Source organism: Cucumis melo, chromosome 1 (assembly GCF_025177605.1).
Source record: "Cucumis melo cultivar AY chromosome 1, USDA_Cmelo_AY_1.0, whole genome shotgun sequence".
In the NCBI taxonomy this organism is placed as follows: Eukaryota; Viridiplantae; Streptophyta; class Magnoliopsida; order Cucurbitales; family Cucurbitaceae; genus Cucumis; species Cucumis melo.
In genome coordinates, this window is record NC_066857.1 from 19,956,610 (window position 1) to 19,981,332 (window position 24,723).

At 34.4% G+C, this 24,723-nt stretch overlaps 1 protein-coding gene across 3 annotated transcripts in view; it reads right to left on the reverse strand.

Moving 5' to 3' along the window:
• Positions 1-4,246: 4,246 nt before the first annotated feature.
• LOC103489776 (nuclear-pore anchor-like) overlaps positions 4,247-24,723 on the reverse strand; it is a 66,388-nt gene continuing 45,911 nt past the window's right edge. For 2 of the 3 annotated variants that reach the window (XM_051085592.1, XM_051085540.1), the window contains 20 exons: positions 19,838-19,921; positions 19,683-19,757; positions 19,402-19,586; positions 19,224-19,326; positions 18,793-18,909; positions 16,965-17,057; positions 15,631-15,789; positions 14,949-15,002; positions 13,481-13,594; positions 13,265-13,342; positions 13,001-13,150; positions 12,788-12,859; positions 11,504-11,659; positions 11,360-11,413; positions 7,921-8,008; positions 7,737-7,813; positions 7,531-7,659; positions 6,621-6,716; positions 6,069-6,246; positions 4,247-5,957 (listed from right to left, as the gene is read on the reverse strand). In XM_051085592.1, coding sequence (XP_050941549.1) covers positions 4,624-5,957; positions 6,069-6,246; positions 6,621-6,716; positions 7,531-7,659; positions 7,737-7,813; positions 7,921-8,008; positions 11,360-11,413; positions 11,504-11,659; positions 12,788-12,859; positions 13,001-13,150; positions 13,265-13,342; positions 13,481-13,594; positions 14,949-15,002; positions 15,631-15,789; positions 16,965-17,057; positions 18,793-18,909; positions 19,224-19,326; positions 19,402-19,586; positions 19,683-19,757; positions 19,838-19,921 — 3,396 coding nt within the window. In that variant the 3' untranslated portion in view covers positions 4,247-4,623. The remainder of the gene's footprint in view (positions 5,958-6,068; positions 6,247-6,620; positions 6,717-7,530; positions 7,660-7,736; positions 7,814-7,920; positions 8,009-11,359; positions 11,414-11,503; positions 11,660-12,787; positions 12,860-13,000; positions 13,151-13,264; positions 13,343-13,480; positions 13,595-14,948; positions 15,003-15,630; positions 15,790-16,964; positions 17,058-18,792; positions 18,910-19,223; positions 19,327-19,401; positions 19,587-19,682; positions 19,758-19,837; positions 19,922-24,723) is intronic. The other variant, XM_051085568.1, reaches the window with a different exon arrangement.

The following is a 24,723-nucleotide window of genomic DNA, read 5'->3' on the forward strand; positions in this document are numbered from 1 at the left end:
TCACCCATTCTTACCCCTAAAATTGAAGGTTTATTGGGCTAGCGTTGATGAGTTGTCCTCACTTGTGCGGATTTAAGGATAATCTCTTGTGAACAGGAGTTCATAGTTAGTTTAAGATTAAGATTAAGTTACCTAGGTCGGATTAAGATTAACCTTATTTGTATGTTATAGACTATTTAGGCTATACACTCGAACTTGATTCACGTTTATGTCTCTACATAAAGTTCAAGTTTACTCAAAATAGCATCGGAAACTTAGTTTATTGGATTTAAGATTATAGTATTTAATTTCACTAATAATTTCTCAATAACGACTTTATTGAATAGAATATGATCACAAACTACGAGTTTTAGGACATAAATTCCAACAAATTTTCACTTGTACTAAAACTTCTAGTAGGATAAAACAACGTTAAATTTAGTCATGAGAGAGAATAATACATAAGAGTACAATAAACATACGAATATAATAAATTAGGGCATCTGCCTAATAAGTCTCCCACTTGTCCTAGTTTAAAAACATCATAGACCTAAACTCTGTAGGTGACCTTTAAACACTTTAACCGTAAGGACTTTTGTAAAAGGATCAACAATGTTTGGCTCAGAAGATATCTGAGTCACTACAACGTCACCATGGTGTACATTTTTCCTGATAAGATGGTACTTGCGTTCGATATGATTTTCCTTTTTATTACTTCTAGATTCTCTTTTTTTGGCTTTCTTTGAAACGCCCCAAGTTTAGGAGAGAGACATAAATGAACTGATATCACATCTAAATGTAAGGTTAAGATTGCTTTAAAAAAAAATTAAAAGTTACTACCCATACCAACAATGTGCACCTTTTTTTTCAGTGGCTCGATCATAGGAACTCCAAAGTTAAGCGTGCTTAGCCTGGAGCAATTCTATATTGGGTGACCTCTTGGGAATTTTCCTAGGATGCATGTGAGTGAGGACAAAACATGGTCAAAGGACTCATGTTGATCTGTGTGGAGACTTTCACTTTAATAAGCCTTTAAGAGAAATAAGGATGATGTTGTCAGGTCACAGGGGATGCAGGAGAATGTCGGAGATTTGAATTTTGAATCCTAGTTTGAATCTTGAGCCTGGGACTGGGATGTTACATTCTTCTTCTCAGCTAAGTACTTAGATAGCTCATTTTTCAATGCCCATCCTGGTTGCGATGGAAACATATTCCCTTTGCAGGCTTCTCTTTCTTACCATTTTGAGCAACAGCTAAAGGGAAAACTTTATTCCCTTTACCACCCTTGTTCCTCTTCCATTTCTTAGTTGTAGAGGAAAATGATCTAAACTTTACCTCAGAGATCCTACCATTGAGAAATTTGTTTTTAAAAGTTGTAACATTTTTCTCCTTGTTGTCCTTTGACTTATTCAAGGACTTGTAGGTATGGAGTTCATTTTAGAAGGTGGTGAGGTTGTAGTCAATTTTGTTCATAGCAACATTGCTACAAAATCATAGAAGACGTTTCGGAATAGTTTCCAAAGCAAAGTTGACCTAACTAGATTTGTTAATAACATTTTTCATCTTAGTCACGTTGAAGTGAACCATCATGTTTAGAATTTATTCCTTAATTATGATCCTTTCTTCATACGAGCGTTATAGGTGAATTTGTGAGCATCATGCTTGAGTTGAGTAGACAATTGGCTAAACATCTCCTACTATGCTTCCATGATCTAACATGCAATGATCATGTTCTCATATTTCTTGGTTAAAGCTTTAGTCAAACTTGCCAAGATATACACTCGAGCCTTTTCATTGGCCTTTCCTCATTTTTCATGTGCATTGCGTTGCAATTGGTCCAAAGATTGAAGGACATTTCTTAGTCGGAACAAATTTTAAATCTTTTATAACTAGCATAATGTTTCCAAGTTGTGTAGTTTATGTTAGCAAGTTTGTCAATAGAAAGAAGGTAAATAACAACACTTGTTATGTTTTATTTCTGAAATAAACAAATTTTTAAAATTAATTAGAAAAGTGGATAACTATTAAAAGAACCAATTTTTAGCAAAGATAATCGTGAAAACCTAATTCATTAATATTTGCAATGATACATCGCTATTAAAGGTGGTTGATTATTCCTTTATTGAGTTTTGACATTCTCAACCAAATAATACCTCAGAACAACTCGCATTCCTATAATATTGAATTACCATTATTTTGGTCCAAAACACTAGCGTACTTAATAAATTATTGTAATTGTAATTCTTCATTTTAGATCCCAAAGCTCTGCCGAAGGGAAGGATAATATTAATGAAAGAAGCTAAAACAACCTTATTCATTTATGGAGTTTCCTTATATTGATTCTTTCATATAAATACTTTCTGAAGAGAAGGTGCATCTAAAGCACCATGAAGTCGAGTGTGAAGTCTCACTATGCAAACTAATAAAGGAGATCGTAGAGTATATTGACGCATATGTTTCTCCCACTTACTATAAATATTTTCTCCATTCACCTTAATATTGACCCATACAAACACCTTCCAAAGGGAGGATGCACTTAGGCCGTCATGAGGCCTTGTATGGATATCACGATGTGAGTTTTACAAAGAAAATGAAAATAAACATATAACAAATATACTTTTTCTCCCACCAAGTATTTTATGGATCAAGGTTCTTTAATTAGTTAAACTTAGGCTAAGTTGTTTATCTAACCATTAAATTATTTAGTGGAATAGAACACATTTATTGGATATTTTAACGGAAATAATTGAATTATTTTTAATATAACAAAATCAATTAAAATATTTATAAAATATAGTAAAATTTCAAATTTATATAATATTTAAAATTTCAAATCCATCTTTGATAGACGTTGATAAACTTCTTGATAGAATATGAAGATTTACTATATTATGTAAATAATTTCAACATTTTTGTTATCTAAAAAAACTTCACTATATGTTTTATATTCCTTCCGAGAACGTTAAGGTACATATTTTACGTTTAAGGTACATATTTTACATACATTATACCATATATATATATATATATATACACACACACACACAGAGTTACCTAGTTATTGAGGCCAAGTTAAACTGTCTTGTCTTCTTAATTCAACTTTGGTATATATTTATTTAATTTGTACTTTTACCATTGTTTATATACTATGTGCATAATTGCAAACATTTTTTTAGCACAAGACTTAGATAACACAAGAAGTTGATATAGAAAATAGGTGTAAATACTTTGGAAGATTAAAAGTTGAAATATTTAACGATTAATCTAAACAATTTTGAGATATTTTCAAAACATACTTGAAGTTTTAAACACAGGCCTATTGTCCACACATACATACAAATGTTAGTTGAACTAAACATAATTTTATCAAAAGAATTTTAAATAAAAAGTGCATTTTTTGAATGATATATTTCTGTAACAAAGTCTCTAGTAAAAATAGATTTGTCACATCATTCAAGGATATTAGTCCTAAGCAATTGGACTTCATTCCATCCATATAATCATAAAAATTTAATTCAAGTATGCAACATGCTCAAATTAATAGATTAAACTAATAAAATTTAATCAATTAAAATTTTTTAAAGAATATATTTGAAAATAAATATAAAATCTGAAAATTGAAGTATTATTACGTCAATTTAAAATATAAAATGATCATTAAGACACTTTTAAATATAATAAAATAAATCAAAATATTTATAATATATCAAAATTTTAAATCCTACTATTAATAGATACCGATAGATATCTATCATAATCTATCAATATGATTGATCAAACATATAAATGTATATTAATATTTATGACGGAAAAAATCTAAAATTTTATTGTATTTTGTAAATATTTTGTTAAATTTAGCCATTTTTTATAAATTTCTAATCATGCCCAACAAGCACAAGTCCAAAAGCAAGGTAATGAATATAGAATTCAAAGTACAACAAATAACATCTTGAATAAATTTTTTTATAGGAAGAGTATTTTTAAGCGAAATTATTTTAAATGACAACTTTTGAGAGTTTATAAACTTACCGATATTATTACGAACTATATGATAAACCATGAAGTACTATTACTTGTATCTTTTTATATTATGATAGATACAGATAATAGTTTATCATGACCAATCACAAACTGTTTGTATCTACATGATATAAAAACAATTAATAATCTACCTTGGTCTATTACAATCCAACGTAGATAAATTATATTTTGCTATATTTTATAAGTATTTTGATTTATTTACTATATTTGAAAAAAACAAATCGGATGGTATAATCGTATTTAATTTATGATATAATTATAACAGTTACAGTGATAAAAAAGAAACGGCCAATACACAATGGCTACTGACACTGGACTGCCTTGTACAACACATTTATCGGAAATTGAAAAACATATAGATGGACGCTCCAAAGAAGAAAATGTGAAAAGGTCAAAGTGTACTACAACTACTTGGTAACAAAAACTGCTATACCGATTTAAGTTCTAACTCCAACGTAGAAGACCTCTAGTGCATGAACTTCGACTTTGTATGGTCAATGGCATTGGTAAAAGAAAAAATGGCTTTAGGGACAAAAAAAGGAAAAAAAAAAAATCAGACTGGAACCTTAGATCCTCCATATACAATCATTCAGGATTGCAGTCTTAGCCTCTATTTGATTCACCGGGTGGCCCCCGCCCAGATCGTTGACCACGGCCACCACGCTCTATTCGACCACCCCGACCACGTAATGTTCTCACAGGTCGTCTATCCAATGAAGAAACAACTCCAGCCTGTCTCAGCATGGCTCTTTCCTTGGCTCGCTCTTGCAAATTTATTGTAGTAGACGTGCTACTACTGACAGGGGATGACCTTTTAGCAATGGTAGGACTACCTTGTTTAGAGTCATTTATGTCTGGGGGCGTACTAGGAGTATTCTCAGTGGCTACGGAGGTTGTTTCAACAGCCTGATCACTCTCCAAATCAACTTGGTTACAATCAGTTGACTTATCTAGAATTTCGGAAGTTTCATCAACCATATCACTCTCATCATTTTTTTCTTCATTTTGAATTTCAGGAGAATTGATCTCGCCGATCTCCATGGCTGTCACAGCCAGAGTATCATCATCAACTCTAGACGGGGAAGCATCGGGTGTTGCAATTGGTTCATTATGTTCCTCCCCTATTTCAACGCTTTCAATAATATTACCACCCTCAAGTTCCGTAACTTCAGGTGCTAGCTCACCTTCCTCTCTCTCACTTCCAATCTCCGATGTTAGATGCCAATTGTCTGGTTCAGCTTGATCTTTTAACCCATCATCTGACACCTCCGCTCCAATCTGCCTATCCAGATTTTCATCCAGCATTTCTTTTCTGTCAGTATGTATCTCATCATGGTTCGTAGATCCTTCTGATAGCTCTTTTGGCCTATCAGTCTTCTCCCCTACTATTTCAATCTCTTTTTCAACATCAACTGCTTCCTCATTTGAGCCGTGAGGAAACTCACAAATATCAGAAACTTCTTCCAAGGGTGGCTGATTTTTGAGACTTTCCAAAGACGAAGAGGATGGACCAACTTCATCAGCCAAGGTATCGCACCCTTTAGCCCTCTTCATGACAGGAGCAGCCAGTTCAGAACTGATCTCCCCAGGAATAATTGAATGTTCATGCAATTCAGAAGTTGATGAAGCTACACGTTTGCGGGCCAGCTGATGGGTTGATGTAGTTGATTCACCTTCCGTTTCTGATTTTCCAGAAGTTACACGCCTGATTTCGTTGCTTGGTAGTTCTGATGCTAACATGTCCATATCACCCTGAGGCCCTCCTTCTGGTTTTCCAAGACGAGGTCGAACCAACTTCCGCCCTGCTTTACGTGTTTCTACTTTTGCCTTGGATAAATGAGCTTTCTTTTCCCGTTCTTCCAATGCTTTGGCAGGAAAGTTAGTTGTTACAGGAGCCAAAGGTGCAGGATCAGGCGTTTGGAGAGGAACATCAAGACCTGCAAAGTATAAACCATTCACATTATATAAAGGGGGGAAGGGGGAGACAAGAAAGCTACACCAGTTGTCGTAACTGTTACAACATAAAAAAATTAGTTACACCAAAGCACCTGTGCTAGTTTGCACCAAAGCATCTGTGGCCAGAGAAACCTCAGAAGGAACATTTTGAACTCCAAGATCAGTCAAAACTGACTGCACAGTCTTCTCAAAATTTTCAGCAGCTAAAACGTAGGTAGAAGCATTCTCGTCCAAACCAATCACTGAAAGAGGATGAGGTAAAGCATCCTGCTATAACCAATATAACCCAATGATCAAACGCGTAAATGCTAACATCAACAGAGATTTAAACAATTATTACTATAAAAGAGAGAAAAATGAATAACTTATCTATCCTACATCCAAGAGGGCTAAGCAAGATTTTACTCTTTCGTTTTTTCTTTCTCGTGTGTTTTTCTTTTAATAATTTATTTCAAAAAATAGCAGAGAAGAATCTCATTGTGCGCTTTGAGAGATAGTTACCAATCTATCTGTTATCATCTTAATTAATTCTGAATACATATCAACAAATCAATATCAGAATCCCAAGAGCTTAATATGTGTTTAAATACCGTAGGAAGGAATCAAAGCACGACATACCAAAATTTAGAATAGGCAAGGCATACCTCCGAAAGATTGCTTTTAGATTGTCTAAGTTCTTCAGAAACCTGCTTCAAGTTTCCCTTATGCTTCTCCAAGTCATTTAAAATCTTTGATTTTTCCTATTTAAAAGAAGGTAAAGACAAAAGCTATTAGGATGCATGGGAAGCAGGAAAACTGACAAAGCAAAATTAAGTTCAACTTCCAAGAAGCCTGTTGGCATATGCATATTTGTAACATCTTTCCGATTCAGTGAATTTTATAAAAGGAAGCAGGATAACAAGGCTCTTGTTTTACATACAAAGATACCAGCGTTGTAACATATCGATAAGTAGTTAAATTCCATAACAAAGTTAAAAAATGTGATTACTAGTCTTTTTATTTTGAGTGAAAAAAGTTCTTTTTTGTAAAAAAAAAAGAAGAAAAAAGAAAAAACTCAAAACCCTACACCTAGGTAAATTTACAAAATCAAGCCACTCCCAAGGTTCAAACTTTCCATTTCTAACTGAAGTAGGCAAGAAGTTAATTATCACACAGAAAATACAGGACTTTAGCACACCTCTGACCCCAAGGGGACACTATCTTACCTCGATGATCAAATAGAACTGATTCACGACACAAAATAAAAAAGATTCACTAATGATCCACCATAATATTCACAAACCATGCCAATAATATATGCAATCCAGCATGATGTTCATCTGAAGATTGCCTGCTATTGAGTCTCAAGAAGCTAAATTGCCATTTTCCAGAACAAAAAGTGGATTTAAACTGAGTTAATTTAACAAATCAAATAGATGGAACAAATGCTAAAATGGAGACTATGAAACCTGCTTGACTTTTTTTTTTTTGGTTGAAACGGAAAAAAAACATCTTTATTAAGAATAAAAACTCAACATACAAGAGAGTTATACAAGAGTGTAATAGAGAAGAAACCTGCTCGACTTTAGTATAAGAATCCTTTATGGCCTTCTCAATTTTCAAACGCCTGCTTTTCTCTATACGACTATCGTCTTTCTCTCTTTTTAGTTCTTCTCTAAGTCTCTCCAGATGTTTCTCAAGAATCTGTGCAAAAATTTAAGAAATAAATGAAAAACTAAGAGGAACTATTGAATACATGCAATAAGTGACGTTGAATCAACCTGAATTTTAGTGTCCTTTTCTTCCATGGCCTGCTCACCAGTTGAATCTCCAGTGGACCTTTTCCCGACAGTATTCACTTAAAAGCAAAACCATATTCTATCAGTTGAAGTTCAAACACCATTGAAACATTTAGAAAGAACAAAAAACTCCATTAATTCATAACAATGAAGAATCCTAGGCAACCTTGTTTAATGTCTTCCAACTGCCTCAAGAGAGCTTGATTCTCTTTGCCCAATTCATCCTTCTCCTTGGAGACAATTTCAAGTTTTCTCTGAAAATTAAGAAATAAAACGAACAGACTAATGAAATAGATTGCTTGATTGAACCCTTATTGAAATGCAGCCATTTTGCATAATTTAATGATATAAGTTAAAACAAAAGGCTAAAGGCTTCAGTGTATTTCTTTTTGGAAAAGAGAATAATCGGATAGATAAATGAAATCGAGTTTCCTAATTTATCATAGTTCAAAACTGAATACCTAAACTTATAGGATAGAAATGCAACAGAGGGAAGACATAAATCCACATGATTACAGGAGGAACTTATATTTGACCCCTCTAGTAAGCCAACTAGCCTAGAGGATACCGTAATTGTCCATATTCTCTACCTAGGCAGGCATCCCATTTGAAACTCATGTTATTTTACTGACTGAAGTCAAGATATACCACTCCGCTTTCTCACAGAGAGTTTAGAACTTTCTTCCCTTGCTCAATTCTGGTAAGCTCCAGCTTCAAAGTCAGAATTGAATTGAACTATCTATCCATCCCTTGCCTCTAGTTGTCTACATTCCAAGTGAATTATGAATTAATTCATATGGATAACTGCTCAATGAATTATTTAATTGAGTCTATTTAAATTTGATGATAACGATTCTTAAGGTAAGCTCTGATTTGTGATATATGGTACATTCATGTATAATTCTCACATGCAATGGCATATAGTTTATGTTATAAATTTTAGAGCATGTAAGAAGTTAACCTAAATTAAAGTTTGATATGGGTGTGCATGGTGTCCTGGTAACTCTTGTCTAAGGCATGTGGCCCATGGCTGCACGCCTTGGCAGCCAAGCCGTGCATAGTGTCCCGGTCATTCTTTTCCAAAGTATGTTGCTCTTGGCTGCCTGGTCACGTAACCCTCTTTTATCATGCTTTAATCTTTTGACTTAATCCTTTGACTTGTAGAATCAATTTAACATACTACAAGGGGTAGGACTAGTTGTCAATCTTCCCACCAGAAGTCGTATACTAAATTGTTGTTCCTTCTTTTTTATTTTTATTTTTATTATTCAATGGAAAGAAGTCTTTTCATTGAAATAATAAGTCTGTTAGAAAGACGTAAAGCCTCTTAGGATCCCAACCTAACAAGAGATCCACAGTTTTCTTGTAATGCTTTTGACCATCTGTAGACTTCCACTCTAATGAATCAAAGAGATCCATGTCTTGCCAAATCTTCTTTAAGGAGTATGTGTCACCGAGTTAGCTCCTAGGTGTATATCTCCTAATTTGAGATTTAACCAAACAATTGTGATTGAGTGCCTAAATCAGAGTCCATTTATGTCACACAGTTCCACAATTCCTTTGCTGTAGAGTAGCACATGATGTCTTCAACCATGAGTTTATAAGCAAAATCATAGCCATGAAATTTTCAACATCCCACGCAGCAAACAAAAGGTCGTCTGGTTTTGGGGCAATTCTCTTTGGTAATGTAACCAATATTCCCATGTCCACGAATATACAGTCTAAACACTTTGTGAAGAACGAAGAAAATTGTCTCCATTAAGTCAAATCATAGTGATTTGAATAGTGAGGCTATTGGAATGGATATGATTGTTGACTTTAGCCATAGGTAACTTAGTATCTGACATGTTGGAAGCATCGAAGGTAAAGGAACGGTGAGAACAAATCTAAAAATAGCAACCAAACTTGTCACCGACGGCAAAATCGGTAACAGACAACTTAGACAGGGACGACAAGCGAGGACTGCGACAAACAACAACGAACACAAAGAAAAAACAAACAAAAAAACAAGGCTGCTGGTGGCATCTGGCGAGTGGTGGTCCGCGAGGTGACAGCTTGGAGTAGAATGGCCGCCGGCTAGAAGTCTTGAGGCAGTTGATCACGTGGGTGGTGACGAGCTATAAGAGTTTTAGGATTTTTTAAGTTCTATAAAAGTTAGGTTTCAAGAACCGTCTCGATACCATGCGAAAAAATGTAATTTTTTGTGTATTTCACAAAGAGAGGGTTTCCTTAAATAGAAGAACAACCCACTATAAATAAGGAAAAAATAATTTTGGCAAATATAATACAACCCATAAAATAAAGTATAATACAAAAAATGAAATAATCAACAATATACTATAAAGAGATGAGAGTAGTCGTCACATATCAATCCTTCATACCCGAAATTGTATGCTATTTAAGTCATTGTCACTTATTACTTAATAGTCAAAGCCAACCATTTCCTCAAACAAGCTTTCAAATGTTTGGGAAAAGCTTTTTCTCTAAACTAGTTTTCTAAAACCATTTTCTCCAGAATGAGGGTGGAGTTCGCAAAAGACGCCCATTGTGCTATCAACCATGCAAATTTGAATTGACTCATTTGTTCGATGGCGAGAACAAGTGCTACACAATCACTCTGCAAATTTTACAAAAGTGCTATTGTGACACATAGCACATAAAGAAGTAAAATCCAAAATAAAGTTATGTATACTTGACAATGAGATAACGTTATATTCCTGTAACGTTCTAGGTTTCGGGCAAATATAACGGAATTTCTTCCATTATGGATTTTTTCCTTTCAATTTCGGATTTCATAGCCATTATTGGATCAAATAAAGATAATTTAAATCTTTTTGGGTTTATTGGTTTTCACTAGGTAGAAGCCTGGAAGAAATTGGTTTAAAAAGGCAGAAAATTAGAGAAAGGTTTGACTTAAGAAAAGTCTCCTATCTATCTCACCTCAAGATCTCCTCCAGTCATTGTTGTTCGCCATCCAATAGTCAGTAGTCTCTCTCTCTATTGCTCATTGGGGTTTTGGGTAGAACGATGAAGAAACTACCAATACCCAGTAGTCTCTCCTCTCTCTCTCTCTAAAGGGATGCGTGTACAAGGTGCACACCGAGTAAATTGACACATGATTTGAAGCATTTTAATGGAGAATGATATCACAAGTGAAGATGGAGATTAGAAAGTATGACCTTCAAAGAGAGGCAAAAATGTCTTGACTACTAAGTTATTCTCACAGTGACTATACAATTTAATATTTAAACTCATACAATAACAATGATATAGTTACCTAATAAATACTTCTCAAACTACATGTCACTTGATTGTGCATGTTTGAAATAACCTCTATGAGGATTAATATAGTTATATGCCCTGGAATTGCAAACCACAAATTGAGCTGAGATTGCAACAACCTGAATTTCTAAGACTTCCTGGAGTCATTACAACACGTGCATGTAATTCCAAGAACAAAATTAACTCTCATTGGGGTTTTGGGTACAACGATCAAGCCCCCTGGGTATGTTTCTTAATGTCAAATAATGTAGAGTTCAGTATTTTTGTAATAGGATGAGAATGATGGAGTAAGCATGCCAAACAGCTACTGTTAAAAGAGATACCTTAAACTGAGAAATGTACTTCTTCTGTTTCTCCATATCAGCCCTCAGATTGGCCTATGAACACAAATTATGCATATGAAAATAAAACCTTTGTTGTTTGATTCTATACCAAAATATATGTAACTTTAAACCTCAGACGTGTACCTCCATCTGTTGAATATCATTCAACTTTTTCTCCCTTGCCTTCACTTCAGATCTGCAATTAGAAAGGTCCTGCTCCAACTGAGATATTGATTCCTGTCTTTCAGAGATTAACATTTTGACTTTTGCAATTTCTGCATCTTTCTCATTCAGCTCCATCTAGTAAATTGAAGTTGAAAGAATATGATTGAAACCTCCTAAAAGAACACTCAAGAACACAAAGAACAGCCAAGAACTCTAAAAGATAAATTTATATTGTCATATCGATGAAGAATAATATATAGATAACATAACCTTTCAAGAGAACTACTCACTCACAAATTTTCCATTGAAATTACTACTGAAATTCTTCACACCTTGCTCTCAACTCCACTCCCTCTATTTAGAACCAAATTTCTAACAAACTTACTAGCTACTTACTAATATGACCCTTCTAAAAATGATGCTAATATTCTACTAATAACCCTATCATATCTCTAACTAGAACTCTCACAAAGCTCCCTGTATCAAATAAGATTTTGTTGATCCAGTGTGGATATTAGTCAAAACCAAGTAGACCAAACCCACTACATTATCAATCTCAGTATTAATTGTAGTAAAACATGTATATCCCAAGGAGTGCTCAGGTGGTAGGAGGATATTGATATCTAGTGATCTCTTATGAGGTCTAGAACTTCATTTGACAAAAAATTTGTTTCCAGTTATCTATTTCTTAGATATATGTTTGTTTTCTCCCAAATGTTTAATTACGGTTTTCACATCTACTAAGGAGACACATCTGAACTCCTAGTTAAATTTTAAAAAAGCGGAAAATTAGGTAACTAGTATTTTTAGCTTTCAAAATTTGGCTTCGTTTTTGGAAATTGGTAAAAGATTGATAATAAAACATAGACACTTATAAATGGAAATGGTGCTCATAAGCTTAATTTAAAAAAATAAAAAATAAAAAACTAAATAGTTATCAAATTAAGTCCTAATAAGTCGGAAATTTTCAGGTTAAGTAAATTGCAGCTGATCTCAGCAGCCTTTCTCCTATCACGAAAGTTTTTAAGGCTGTATCTGCACTAAATATTAATTCATCATAGGAAGATTTATTTTCAATACTTGTTGTACAGTGTAGTTGTAAAGAAGCTTCTTGGCCAGCATCATATGCGGGCATGGCCTTAAATGGCAAACCAAACTCATCATACTTCTGAAACCAATTACTACGAGTCTATGACTAAAGAAAACACAAAAGCAACATGTATTAATAGATACTCATGATAACAAGGAAGAACAAGTGGTTACCAGCATTCTTTGAACATCATCCTTCACACGATTGTAATCTTCATAATCTATATTTTTAGATCTTTCAAGCAACTACAAACACAAACAAAAAGCAGAAAGGAACATGAACATCCATCTAAGGAATAAAAGAATATTGTGTACGTAAACTGGATCCAGAGCAGAGAAACGTAGGAGTTTCAATAAAATTAGAAAATCAATCTTCAGATGTATTACCTCAGAGACTCTGCTTTCAAGGTGAGTCTTCTCCACATTCAGCGATTCAATTTCCATTTTACAGGATTCCACCTCCATTTGTCTCATCTTCAGCATGCCCTCAAACTGCTCTATTTCACTTTTAGACTTTCTAGATTCTTCACGTAATTTCTATGGTCAAGCATTTATTTAAATTAGTAAAAGCTCCCTGGAGGAGCAGAAATTACGAATACCCACACGAATGGTTGGCCTAAAATCATGCATGATATTGTATCCTAAAGTTACCTGGCATTCCTCAAAATTGTGCTTATTCTCTTCTCGCAACTGAATATTGCTTTCACGAAGCAAGTTTATCTCCCTAACCTGCAAAAAAGTTAACTTGATATCTTACAACTGAGGGAAGATACAGCGGGAAATACAGTTATTTCCTCCCTTGCTTGTTTGATTCACTAAAACATCAAAAGTTCTTCTGAATGTGCCAAGAATGATATTAAGTTTAACCTGAAGTTGTAAAGACTTAATTTCCTCCTCGGTTAACAATAATGCTTTTGAGGTTTGACGCTCTGCATTAAGTGAAGTTTGTGCAGTCTCCACAGCTTTAAGAGCACTTTCTAACTGCGTGATGAAGCAAAAAGAGATGAGAGGTCTCAAAACCAGTATAGTTGAATATTGTAAAATTTTTAGGTTTGAGAGAATTTAAGTATATTATTCTGTTCACGGAAACGATGCATATACAAGTGAGATAACCCTAATATAAGCACTATAACAAATATAAAAAGGTAGGTGATAGCCATAAGCACAACTTACCAACAATCCTAACTAGTAAACAAGATGAATTACCCAACAAATCACCAGCAACTAAGCAACCAACAAACCAGCAGCGACCTAACAGCACAGGAGTATTTAACTAAACAGCACGTTGAATACAACAAAAGGCCAAAGAAAATGTCCGTGTAATTTTCTTCCTTGATTAGCTGTAATTTTTCTCAGGTTGTACTTCATTATTGGTATATGATTTTCTTCCTTGATTAGTTGTAATTTTTCTCGGGTTGTACTTCAATATTGGGATACGATGAGGGCATTACAAGGATGTCAACCTAGTTGGGATGGCTGTGTGTGCTTGCTGATCCCTTAAGATTGCTATTTTGTATCTTATTATTGTACTTTGCCCATTAGTCTCGTTAGAGACTTGTTTCTTTTTAGGGAAAAAAAACAAAAAGAAAAAGAATATAACAAAAGGTCTAGTCAAATCAAAAGAAGGCAATTTCCCAATTACAATACCAATAGAAAAGCTAATGTTCAGAGAAAACATTATGGTCAAGAGCAATGTGTTATTTATGAGTAAGATACGATAAAGAGAAGCCATATGAAACACTTTGCATAGAAAAGATATACTGACCAGTGTCCAAGCCAAACAACTATAGCAGCTACCCAGGGGCCCCTTCCCACCCACATAAGAGAACGCAAGTCGCCAACTATTTCTCCACCGCTATGGTATGTATTTTCTTTCATTTTGAACCCATCTCAGATTATTTGTTTGATATATTCACGTAGTTTAAGTGACTAAAAGAGAATTTCTCCCAGAATCAAAGTTCAAATCTAATTAGTGAATGAAAATTGAAGGACCCTATTTATAAAGGATTAATTGTTAAATCAACCTGATTGACATGAAAGCTAAAGCTAACAAATTATGTAAAATTTAATTATATCAGTAATAATTGAGGAGAAAATGACATTATATGGATTTGAACATAAGTGCTGCAACAGTATTCATGTAGGCTAAGTCACTATTTGCTTCTATAGGAAAATTCAACGCAACCCTGCATATTTTATAGTTTAGTAGTAAGGAATGCATCTTAGCAACTGCATGTACATACAACAAAATACAGTATAAAGAACACGGAAATTTTACACAAACAATAATACAATGTTTGTATTTTGCAGTGCAAAAACCAATGTAGGAACCTACTTGTGACTGCAATCTCAAATTGTCCTTCTTTAGCAAGGAGATCTCTACTTCAGCCTGTTTACATAAACAATAATATTAGCCTATTCTAGTGCTGTCAATCAAAAAGCAGAAAAATAAGAGATAACACAGGAACACGTGTGACTATACTGCAAGGTCAATACAAACACCAAATATTTTGCGATTCAGGTGGAGGAGAAACAGACAGAACTTGAGAAAGTTCTATCCAATCTATAGAATACCAGTCATTTAATAGAAACAATGACTTTTGTTGAGATAAAACTGAAAGAATAAAAAGGCATAAAAAAACAAGTGCCACAAAAGGAGGAGGGATCTTGGGACTCCAACTAAACAAATTAGTTCTATACAATAGTTATAAAAGGTCTGAGACTAGTTGACAGAGAAACATGACATCTGACAAGGGACCAAACCTCGAAAGAGTTCCAATCTATGGAACACCATAAACATCCAACACAATTTCAGTTATATACACGAGAGTGAAGTACAAATTTATTAGAATAACGGCCCAAAACATTCCAAACCACAAAATAATCATCTACTTCCTAATAAATCCATGCTGGAGTAAAACATTGCAGTATTGCTGAGGCAACAAAACATGAAAAAATAAATACAAACTGGATGGGGTGCTTGGACAATAAAATAATGAAAGGAAAAGGAACATTACAATTTCTTTCGTTCTTCTGAGGTAACTAACCACACTCTGAATACCAGCATCCCCAACCATTTCAGTTGTATTACTTTCAGAGGAAACTCCAGCCAACTTTTGATCCTTCTCCACCAATCGAATGTGGAAAGCCTCAAGTTGAGCATGCAGAATTTTATTCTAGAAAATGAAACATTAATAGAACAATTAATGAATGAAAAACCCAACAAACAAACAAACTGGACATTTCACATGTTCTCGTAACTGTCACAAACATAAAATGAAAAATACTCGTAAGAAGTGAAAGGAAGAATGCAAAGGACACGAATGAACAAAAGAAAATGAAACTCTTTTTTTTTTTTTTGTATATTCCAGAATAAAGACAGAACATGCAGGAATTGCTCTGAAGGTGCTTTCTTTCCACATTACTTGCAGACTACTCTACTCGAAACATTAGCTATGTTGGATTGGTAAGCCACTTGAATGGAAAAAACTCTGAAAAACTAATATCAACATCCAAGCTGCACAAGTCGAGCCAATATTTATCTTTTGAAACACAATAAATTTTTCAACAAGATCACAATGAAATAATCCAAAAATTATGTTGTTAAAAAATCCTTTATTAAAATCTACACAAACTCAAGGAATGGAGGAAAAGGATTTTCAATCTTTTTCGACTTAGGTTTGCCCATGAGCAACTCTTTTTCTTCCACACTTAAAGAATTCACATCCTCCCATAATTTCGTTTGATATAACCTTGATCTTGGTTGTTCTTAAGCTTAAGAGTGACTAATCTAATTTGGAAATAGTATAAATAGGGTTTAAGGATCACTAGAAAAGAGGTTATTGTGAAATTCCTAAAGTTACTCTGCTAAAAGAAGATGTATTAAGCGAGAAGGTGCTTGGAATTCTGAGGAAAGGGAACTTAAACTTGGAATTTGTGAGTGATTTTCCAAAGATTAACCGAGTTTTCAAGCTTTCATCTCTTTACTCCTTTTGCATTGTTATGCTTATGTGTTAAGCATGTACAAATTGTTGATGTTCATGAGAAAGTTTGAATGTTTTATAAGAAAAGGTTTTCAATAAACACAGTTCGTAAAACAGTCTCTCACAGTTCTTATACGAAAGGAACAATAGAGCTGCTGTGAAAACATCTCAAGCAGCTACAACATACAAATTTAAAATATACCAGAACTATAGAGCTGCTGAAAAATAAAATTTTGTATTATTTTCTAGGAGAAGAATTGAGTTTCTTAAATCAAAGAAACGCCCACTATAAAAAAATAATAATAATAATAAATATCCAGTAAATATAATAAAAATACGTCAAGGAACAAAGTGATCTGAGGAATGACCTGTTCATTAAGTTCAGAGTATGCCTTGTCAGCCTTATTCTTGAAATCCTCAAGGGCTACCCTCCCACCTTCCCACTTGGCCTTTAGTTCTTCCTACATAGGACATGAAGCATGGTCATACAGAAAACTCCACAGTTAAAAATGCATGCATTGTGTAATACAATAAATAAAATTAGTAGCCAAGAGTAGAATAAAGAATAAAAAGACAAGAAACAATAACAAATAAATAAACAAAAATTAGGGATGTTTTTTTTGGTATAAACAAAATTTATCTTATCAAATAGCCAATAGGCAATTATACAACGAAGTTGGGAAATGGAAGGCATATAAGATTTTGGCTGGAAACTTGGGTTTCAGATCTTTCCTTCAAATTATGGTTTCCTTAGTTGTATGAGTTGCTTTAATGCCCAATCGTTCTGGCTTTGAAAATTGAGATGCAAATACTAATTCATGGCATATTAGCATATTACTTACAGAAGGCTTCTAAGAGAAGGAAATTTCTGATTTTAAGCAACTATTGTGTTGTATGAACTCCTTACAACCTTCTTCTCAAGACTGAGCGACGTGTTATCTCCCGGAGGATGCTTCACAGTTAATATTTAGTTTAACCATCTAATGATGGCCTTTCATTAGATAAAGTTGTTTATCAAGTACTTTGGAACTCAAAAGTCCCAAAAACAATTTTTGACTGCTATTTTGTTCTCTTAATTGTGCAACAGCATTGTCTCTCTACCTCAATGTGCCCTCTATGTTTGGCTCAAAGTGGAGACTCGCAATAATTGTTTTTCGAGTGCAGTGTAGCTTCTCTAAATCAGCCTAAGAGAATCTCTTTTTTTCCATCTCCAGTGGATCTTTGCCATGTTATTTCAGAATAATATTCTTCTACCAGCTCTTGGTAGGTCCTATATTGGTAAATACTTCTCAAATTTCACAGTCCAACACAGTGAGAGCTCTCTTGCAAGAGATAGATCTGGTTTGAAAGAAACCAAAGAGTTTTTCATGATAAAGCCCTTCGTCTTCACTGATGTGGTAGGGATTAGAGTAAACTAAGGTACAATAGTTTAAATTCTTGATTAGGATAATGATATGTTTTCTTGATTAATTAGGATATTAATTAGTTTTCTTGGTTAACTAGGATAATGATTAGTTTTCTTGATTGATTAGGATTTTTTTTCTGAAACAGAAACGAGGCTATAAATAGAGTAACTTATCTTCTTTTATTCGTAACTTTTAATTGATAATAAATACTTCAATTAATTATTGGAGATTTTTCTCCATCATTTTTGCTTGCTCATCTACTTGCATCGTCAAGGTGTTCTCTTTCAAAGGCTTTTTCTAATTATTACATTCAAAGACATTTGTTTGAATTGGAATGCTATCTTTCTCTGTTTATTTTTAGTTTATATTTTTTAGTTGAACTTTTATTTTCAGTTTCTACAATATGATATTTAGAGCATATGGCAGAGCAGAGCTTTTCAGCCCACCACCTTGTCATATCTCTCTTGTGTGCGGAAAGGAGAAATGAACACATTTCATTATATTAATGAAAAGTATGGTTTCCTTCCTTTTTTCTAAAAAATAGGGAAATTTTCTTTCTGGTGATTGAGGCACTGTTTGTTCAACAGTACACTTTACGCCTGCTAGAAACCATTTGAAAAAGAAAAAGGAACTATGGATAAAACATAAGCCTAAAATATCCCCACACACTGATTCCAATATTACAACTAAAGAAGAAAACAATTGTTCAGAATTCCTTAAAGGGATAAGGAAAAATCACATTTTAAGAACATTTTAAAGTTTAAACATCACAAGTAAAAAGAGACACTACATTTTCTGTTTTGTACGCTTCAGCTAATTTACGAAGCTCAGCTGCCTCCTCTTGTACAGAAGCCAAGGCTTGGGAAGTTTTTGTTAGCTCCTGAATTGTCTCTGACTGGAGAATAACCTGATACAAAGGAAAGAGTCCATCAAGACCTTAAGTAGTCAATTCAAGGGCAAAATTAATATGCTTGAAAAGAAACACATGAAAAACTTTCAAAGGCGGCTACCCTCTCAAAAAGAAACCCATTCGAGATCTTTTAGTTAGGGTAACATCTCTTCTTGGTATAAGGAGACACAGTACAACGTTTTCTAACCACTAGAACATAATATCACAATTGAATTTTAAAAATGCAGTCAAGTGGCCATGATATTCAATTTGAAGTTTATATTTATTTGTCAATTTCCATACTAAATGTTAGAATGGGCATAATATCAAACCTGTCTCTCATAATTAGCTTGAGCAGTACGCCATTTTTGCTGTTGTCTTTCCAAATCTTCTTTTAAATAAGATATCTGAATTTCCATTTCCTGAATCTTAGCCCTACAGAAAACAATTCTCTTTTTGATGAGTTAACTACATGACAAGATTGGAGATTTAAAAGAACAAAATACTCACGTTTTTGCAGCATTCTCTTCATTAAGATTTCTAATATCTGCCAGAGAAGACGCAATAGCCTCTTCCTTCAAACTAGCAGCAGAAGCTATTTCTTGAGATTTTAAAATAGATTCATTTTCGAGTTCAGCAACCCTCTCTCTAAGCTGAAGAAGTTCGGCTTCTAATGATTTCTTCATTTTCTCAGCCTACAGATGTGCAACTCAGATATTTGCATTGGGAAGAAGATGAAAAAGAAGCAAAAAGAAGAACAAATATCCACGGTGCTAAGTACTAAAAAATACCTCAATCTTGAAAGTTTCATGAGCACATTCCATCTGTTTCACAGCTTCTTCATTTACCTGAGCAATGCTCTTGTACTGAAAGCTCAAAAATTTAACTGAAGTTACTATAACGTTTTCCAAAAAAAAAAAATCATATCAAAATGAAAGTTGTGAACCTGTAGCATGTGATCTTTACAAGCTTGTGCTTCTTCTTTAAATTTCTGAATCTCTGCCTCTGCTCTACGCAAATCTGTTGCAACCTAGGCCACAGTAAATAGGAATGTTGTCAAGATTAATAACTCTTTCAAATATGCTTTTATGAAAAAAAAATCACATATGCTAAATCAGAGATAACAATAGGTCATAAATAAATAACAACACTGATCAATCTGGCAAAATATGTGACTAAAAATTCTTGCAAATATAATAAACAAGCTACAATAAGTCAACGCATCAATCTGCACACAAACTTGCTTGGAGAATGACTTGGGGAAATCTTGAAACACCTTATCAAATATCGATATAATTGACATCATAAAAATATAAATGTTGCATGTGGGTAAAAAAATCTGAACCAAAGCCCAGAACATGGTGCTCCTTGTAGAAAAAAAATTATTTTTATTTTAGTAATCTAGTTTCTGAGCTACTGAAGATTTATTTTAATTACTGTAATTGTTGAATGAATGTCAATGTTAGGTGTTAAAATGAATATGTTTAGGTTTTTCTACGCTTTCCTTATTTGGTCACTATTTTATCTTGTATATATTTAGTTGGTGAATGAATGTGATATTCTAATTCCCTCTCAGACCTAAGTGTTTTAAATGGTATCATAGCATTACAGAAAATTTGGGTTTTGAATAGGGTTTGAGAATTTAGAACACTTCTGTGTTCCATCTAGGGTTTAGTGGAGGGGTTGGGATTATACTTTTGTCCACTGCTGCCACCATCGGTTTGTTTGCCGTCCTCACCCACCCTAAGTTCGTTCACCTTTCTTCAACACTGCCCTGTCCAAAGAGGAGCCCGACTGTCGATCTAACTAATCCCAAAATTTTGAAGCCATCTGACCAGCATGGGAGGCTCACATACCAACCCTTCCTCTGTCACCAAATTCACGTGCCAGCACATGTAAGCGCATGCACCATCCTTTCCGATTCGTTTTCTGAGGGATTTGTCGATGCCATTTCCTCTATTTGGTCGTGTGTTTGTTTGGGCTATATACTCACTGTTTGTGATTCGTTCCATGAAAAACATCTCTTTGGAATATTAGGGTTTGCATCAACATAGCTTTCCTATAGATTTTAATCAATATTTCTGTCAGTTTTTGGAGGTAATGGCTGACAAGAAATCAGTTCTCACGTCAGAGATGATTCCTATGATGTGAAAAGTAACTAAACACAAGTTGAATGGATCAAATTACAATTCATGGAGATAAAATGTTAGCTACCTTATTAGGTGCATTGAGATGGATGAACACATCGAGGAAGACCCACCAAAGAAACCACAAGCAGTTATGTCATCTGATTCTATAAATGCTTTGTTTGGGCGTACAGATAACTATAGAGGTAACAAGGGGATTGGACAAATAGCTCCAAAGGTTATTCCAATAACCAACGAACAAATTCAGAAGATTTTGTTTGTCATTACTGTCATAAACCTGGTCCTACCAGATGCGAGTGCGGAAGATTCTTGAATATCTGCAAATGTGGCTTCTACCCCTGATAATTCTGACAAGTCAATTACAATTTCTTCAGAGGAGTTCACTAGGTTTCAAAAGTATCAGAAGTCATTGGCAACATCATATTCTACTCCCATTACAGCCATCGCCGAAACAAGTAACATCACTAAATGCCTTCTTTCCTTCACTTTGAAATGGGTCGACTCTGGCGCTACAGACCATATGAGAGGTAATCCCATTCTATTCTCTAACCTTTGTACATCTATCTCCTAACCTAATGTCACTATAGTTGACAGAACCTCCACTTCTGTCTTCAGAACAGACTTCCTTTGTCCTTAGTTCTAAATTTACCACAATTCTGTTTTAATTTGATTTTGATCGATAAACTCACTCATGATCTTCATTGTTGTGTCTCCATTTTCTCTGGTTATTGCTTATTTTAGGATATTACGAAAAGCAGACTATTGGTAAAGAGGTGACGTTGGAGGTCTTTACAGTTATTAACCAAAAATCCAACAGCCATCACATGCTCTAGCATGTCGTGTCCCTTTGAAGAACATTGACGGTGGGTCATTTGTTTATCTTTGTGTTGAAGAGTCTGCATACCCAGTTTCAGCATTGTCTTCCTTAGACTGTGAGTCATGTCAGTTTGCTAAATCTCAATGTTTGAGTTTTTATCCATGAGTCAATAAACGAGCTAGTGCTCCATTTGAATTAGCGCATTATGATGTTTTGGGTCCGCGTCCTATCGAGTCAAAAGGAGGGTTTCAGTATTTCGTTACATTGGTTGGTGATTATTCTCGTATAACATGGTTATATTTAATGAGAAATCGTTTGGACTTACTTTCTCACCTTCATAACTTTCATGATGAAATTCGAAATCAGCTTATTGATGCTCTTAAAATCTTACAGAGTAATTATGCTAAAGAATATTTCTCTCATACACTTAAGTCTTATTAGATTTGCATGGCATTCTTCATCAATCTTATTGTGTTGATACTCCACCTCAAAATGGGGTTGCAAAACAAACGAACTATCATCTTTTTGTAACCGTTGGAGCCTTAGGGTGCGTTTGGGGGAGGGAAAGAGTTATGGGAGAAAAGGATTATGATAATCCCAGTATTATGATAATATGTATTTGGGGGAAAGGTTATTATTGGTAGTGTTATGGTAATATGTGTTTGGAAGAAAGAATATAAAAGGTAGTGTTATGATGGTATGTGTTTGGGAGAGGGATTATGATAGTAGTGTTATAATAATATGTGTTTGGGGGAAGGGTTATGATTATAGTAATTTAAAAAATAATACTAGAATTTGGATTGAGTTATTTAGGTAGGGTAATGTAGGGTTGTAAGAAAGTAAAAGAGAGGATAAGATAGAGTTATTTAGGGATTAGGATAACACTAATCCCCATTTATCATATTCCTTAGGCCAAAAATTTCCTAATCATTTTCCCCCTAAAACCCCACCCAAAACATACCCTTAATGTTTCAAATGCATTTTCCAAAATCCTTCTGGATTGATGTTGTTTCCGCAACCTGTTTCTTAATAAATTGCATGTGGTCTTCCATTCCTAGGGGTGAGATACTTTTCCATATCTTATGCCCCAAACAACATTTGTTTTCCATTCCACCCAAAATATTTGGTTGTACCTGCTTTGTTCAAGATGTTCGACCTCAAAATACAAAGTTGGAACCAAAGGCCTTAAAATGTATCTTCCTTGGCCACTCTCATGTTCATAATGGGTATCGGAGTCATTCCCGGTCTAAATAAATATCTCGTCCCTCTTGATGTCACATTCTTTGAGCATTGCTCACATTCTCTCTTTGAATATGAGTCAAGGAGAGCATGAGGCGTCAAAGGATGATTTCCTTGTCCACAATGTTGTTTCCCTTTTTTATCCTCTCCCCGATTCAACTCTACCTATGTTTATCTGTAACCCATCACTAAGGTCTATGATCGATGACAACCTCCTTCAATTCCATGCCCTATACCTAAGGCTTCGCTGTCCCCTTTAGTTCCATGCTTTGCACTAGAGGCTTCCTCGTCATTGGATCGGAAAACGAGAGATGATCTTCCTATTTCTCTTCGTAAAGGTAAATGTAAGTGTGCTCATCCTATTTCCTCTTTTGTTTTATATAATCGTTTGTTGTCTTTTACATGTTCTTTCATTGCATCATTAGATTCTGTATCCATCCTAAAACAGTTCCTGAAGCCTTGTCTCATCATGGTTGGTGTGCTGCAATGGTGGAGGAGATAATTGCCTTATATGACAATCGTACTTGGGATTTAGTTTCTCCTTGCAAGAAAAGGAAGACTAATCGGTTGCGAATTGGTGTTTGTAGTTAAAGTTACTCCTGATTGTTCTGTTGCTTGATTAAAAGCACTTATTGTAGCAAAAGGCTGCGCACAAACATATGGCATTGACTATGCTCATACTTTTTCTCCAGTAGCAAAAATGGCATCTATGAGGTTATTTCATTAGCTTCCATCGATCATGGGCCTATATAGTGATTTTCAAGAAGAGGTGTATATAGTGATTTTCATGGTGATTTTCAAGAAGAGGTGTATATGGAACAAAGACCAAGGTTTGTTGCCCAAGGGAGAATGAAAAGGTGTGTTGCCATTGCAAATCTTTGTATGGAATAAAACAGAGCCCATGACCTTGGTTTGGAAAATTTAGTCAAACGATTGAAAGCTTTAGAATGAAAAAGAGCACGTCAGCTCATTTGGTCTTTCTTAAGAGATCTGAGAGCGGTGCCATCATGTTAGTTGTACATGTTGAGAAGACAAATCGGGTAAAAGAAGACCATAGGGCGCATTGAGATGTTGACCATGAGCTTGAATGATATTGTGATTAATAGTGATGATGCTTTAGGTATCCAATCGCTAAAGGCTTTACTTTGTTGCCAAAATCAAACAAAAGATTTGAGCATGTTGAAATACTTCCTAGTGATAAAAAGCAAGAAATGAATACTATTATCACAGACAAAATATGTACTTGACTTGTTGACTGAAACGGGGAAGTTAGGGACTAAGTCATGTAATACCCCTATGATACGCAACTTACAACTCATAAAAGATGGAGAATTGCTACAAGATCCTGAAAGATATAGGAGATTTAGGGTTTAGGGTTTAGGGTTAATTACCTTACCGTGACTCAACCAACATAGCATGTTCAGTGAGTATTATGAGCCCTGCTGTTGATCATTGGTTTGCTTAAAACAAATTATGTGTTTTAAATCACCAATTCAACCCAAAAGTTTAAGTTGATGGGTGAAGACAAATTTAAAAGAATATCTAACACTCCCTCTCACTTGTGTGTTTGATGAAGAAAGACCCAACAAATGGAAATCAATATTAAATGGGGAGGAAACAACAATACAA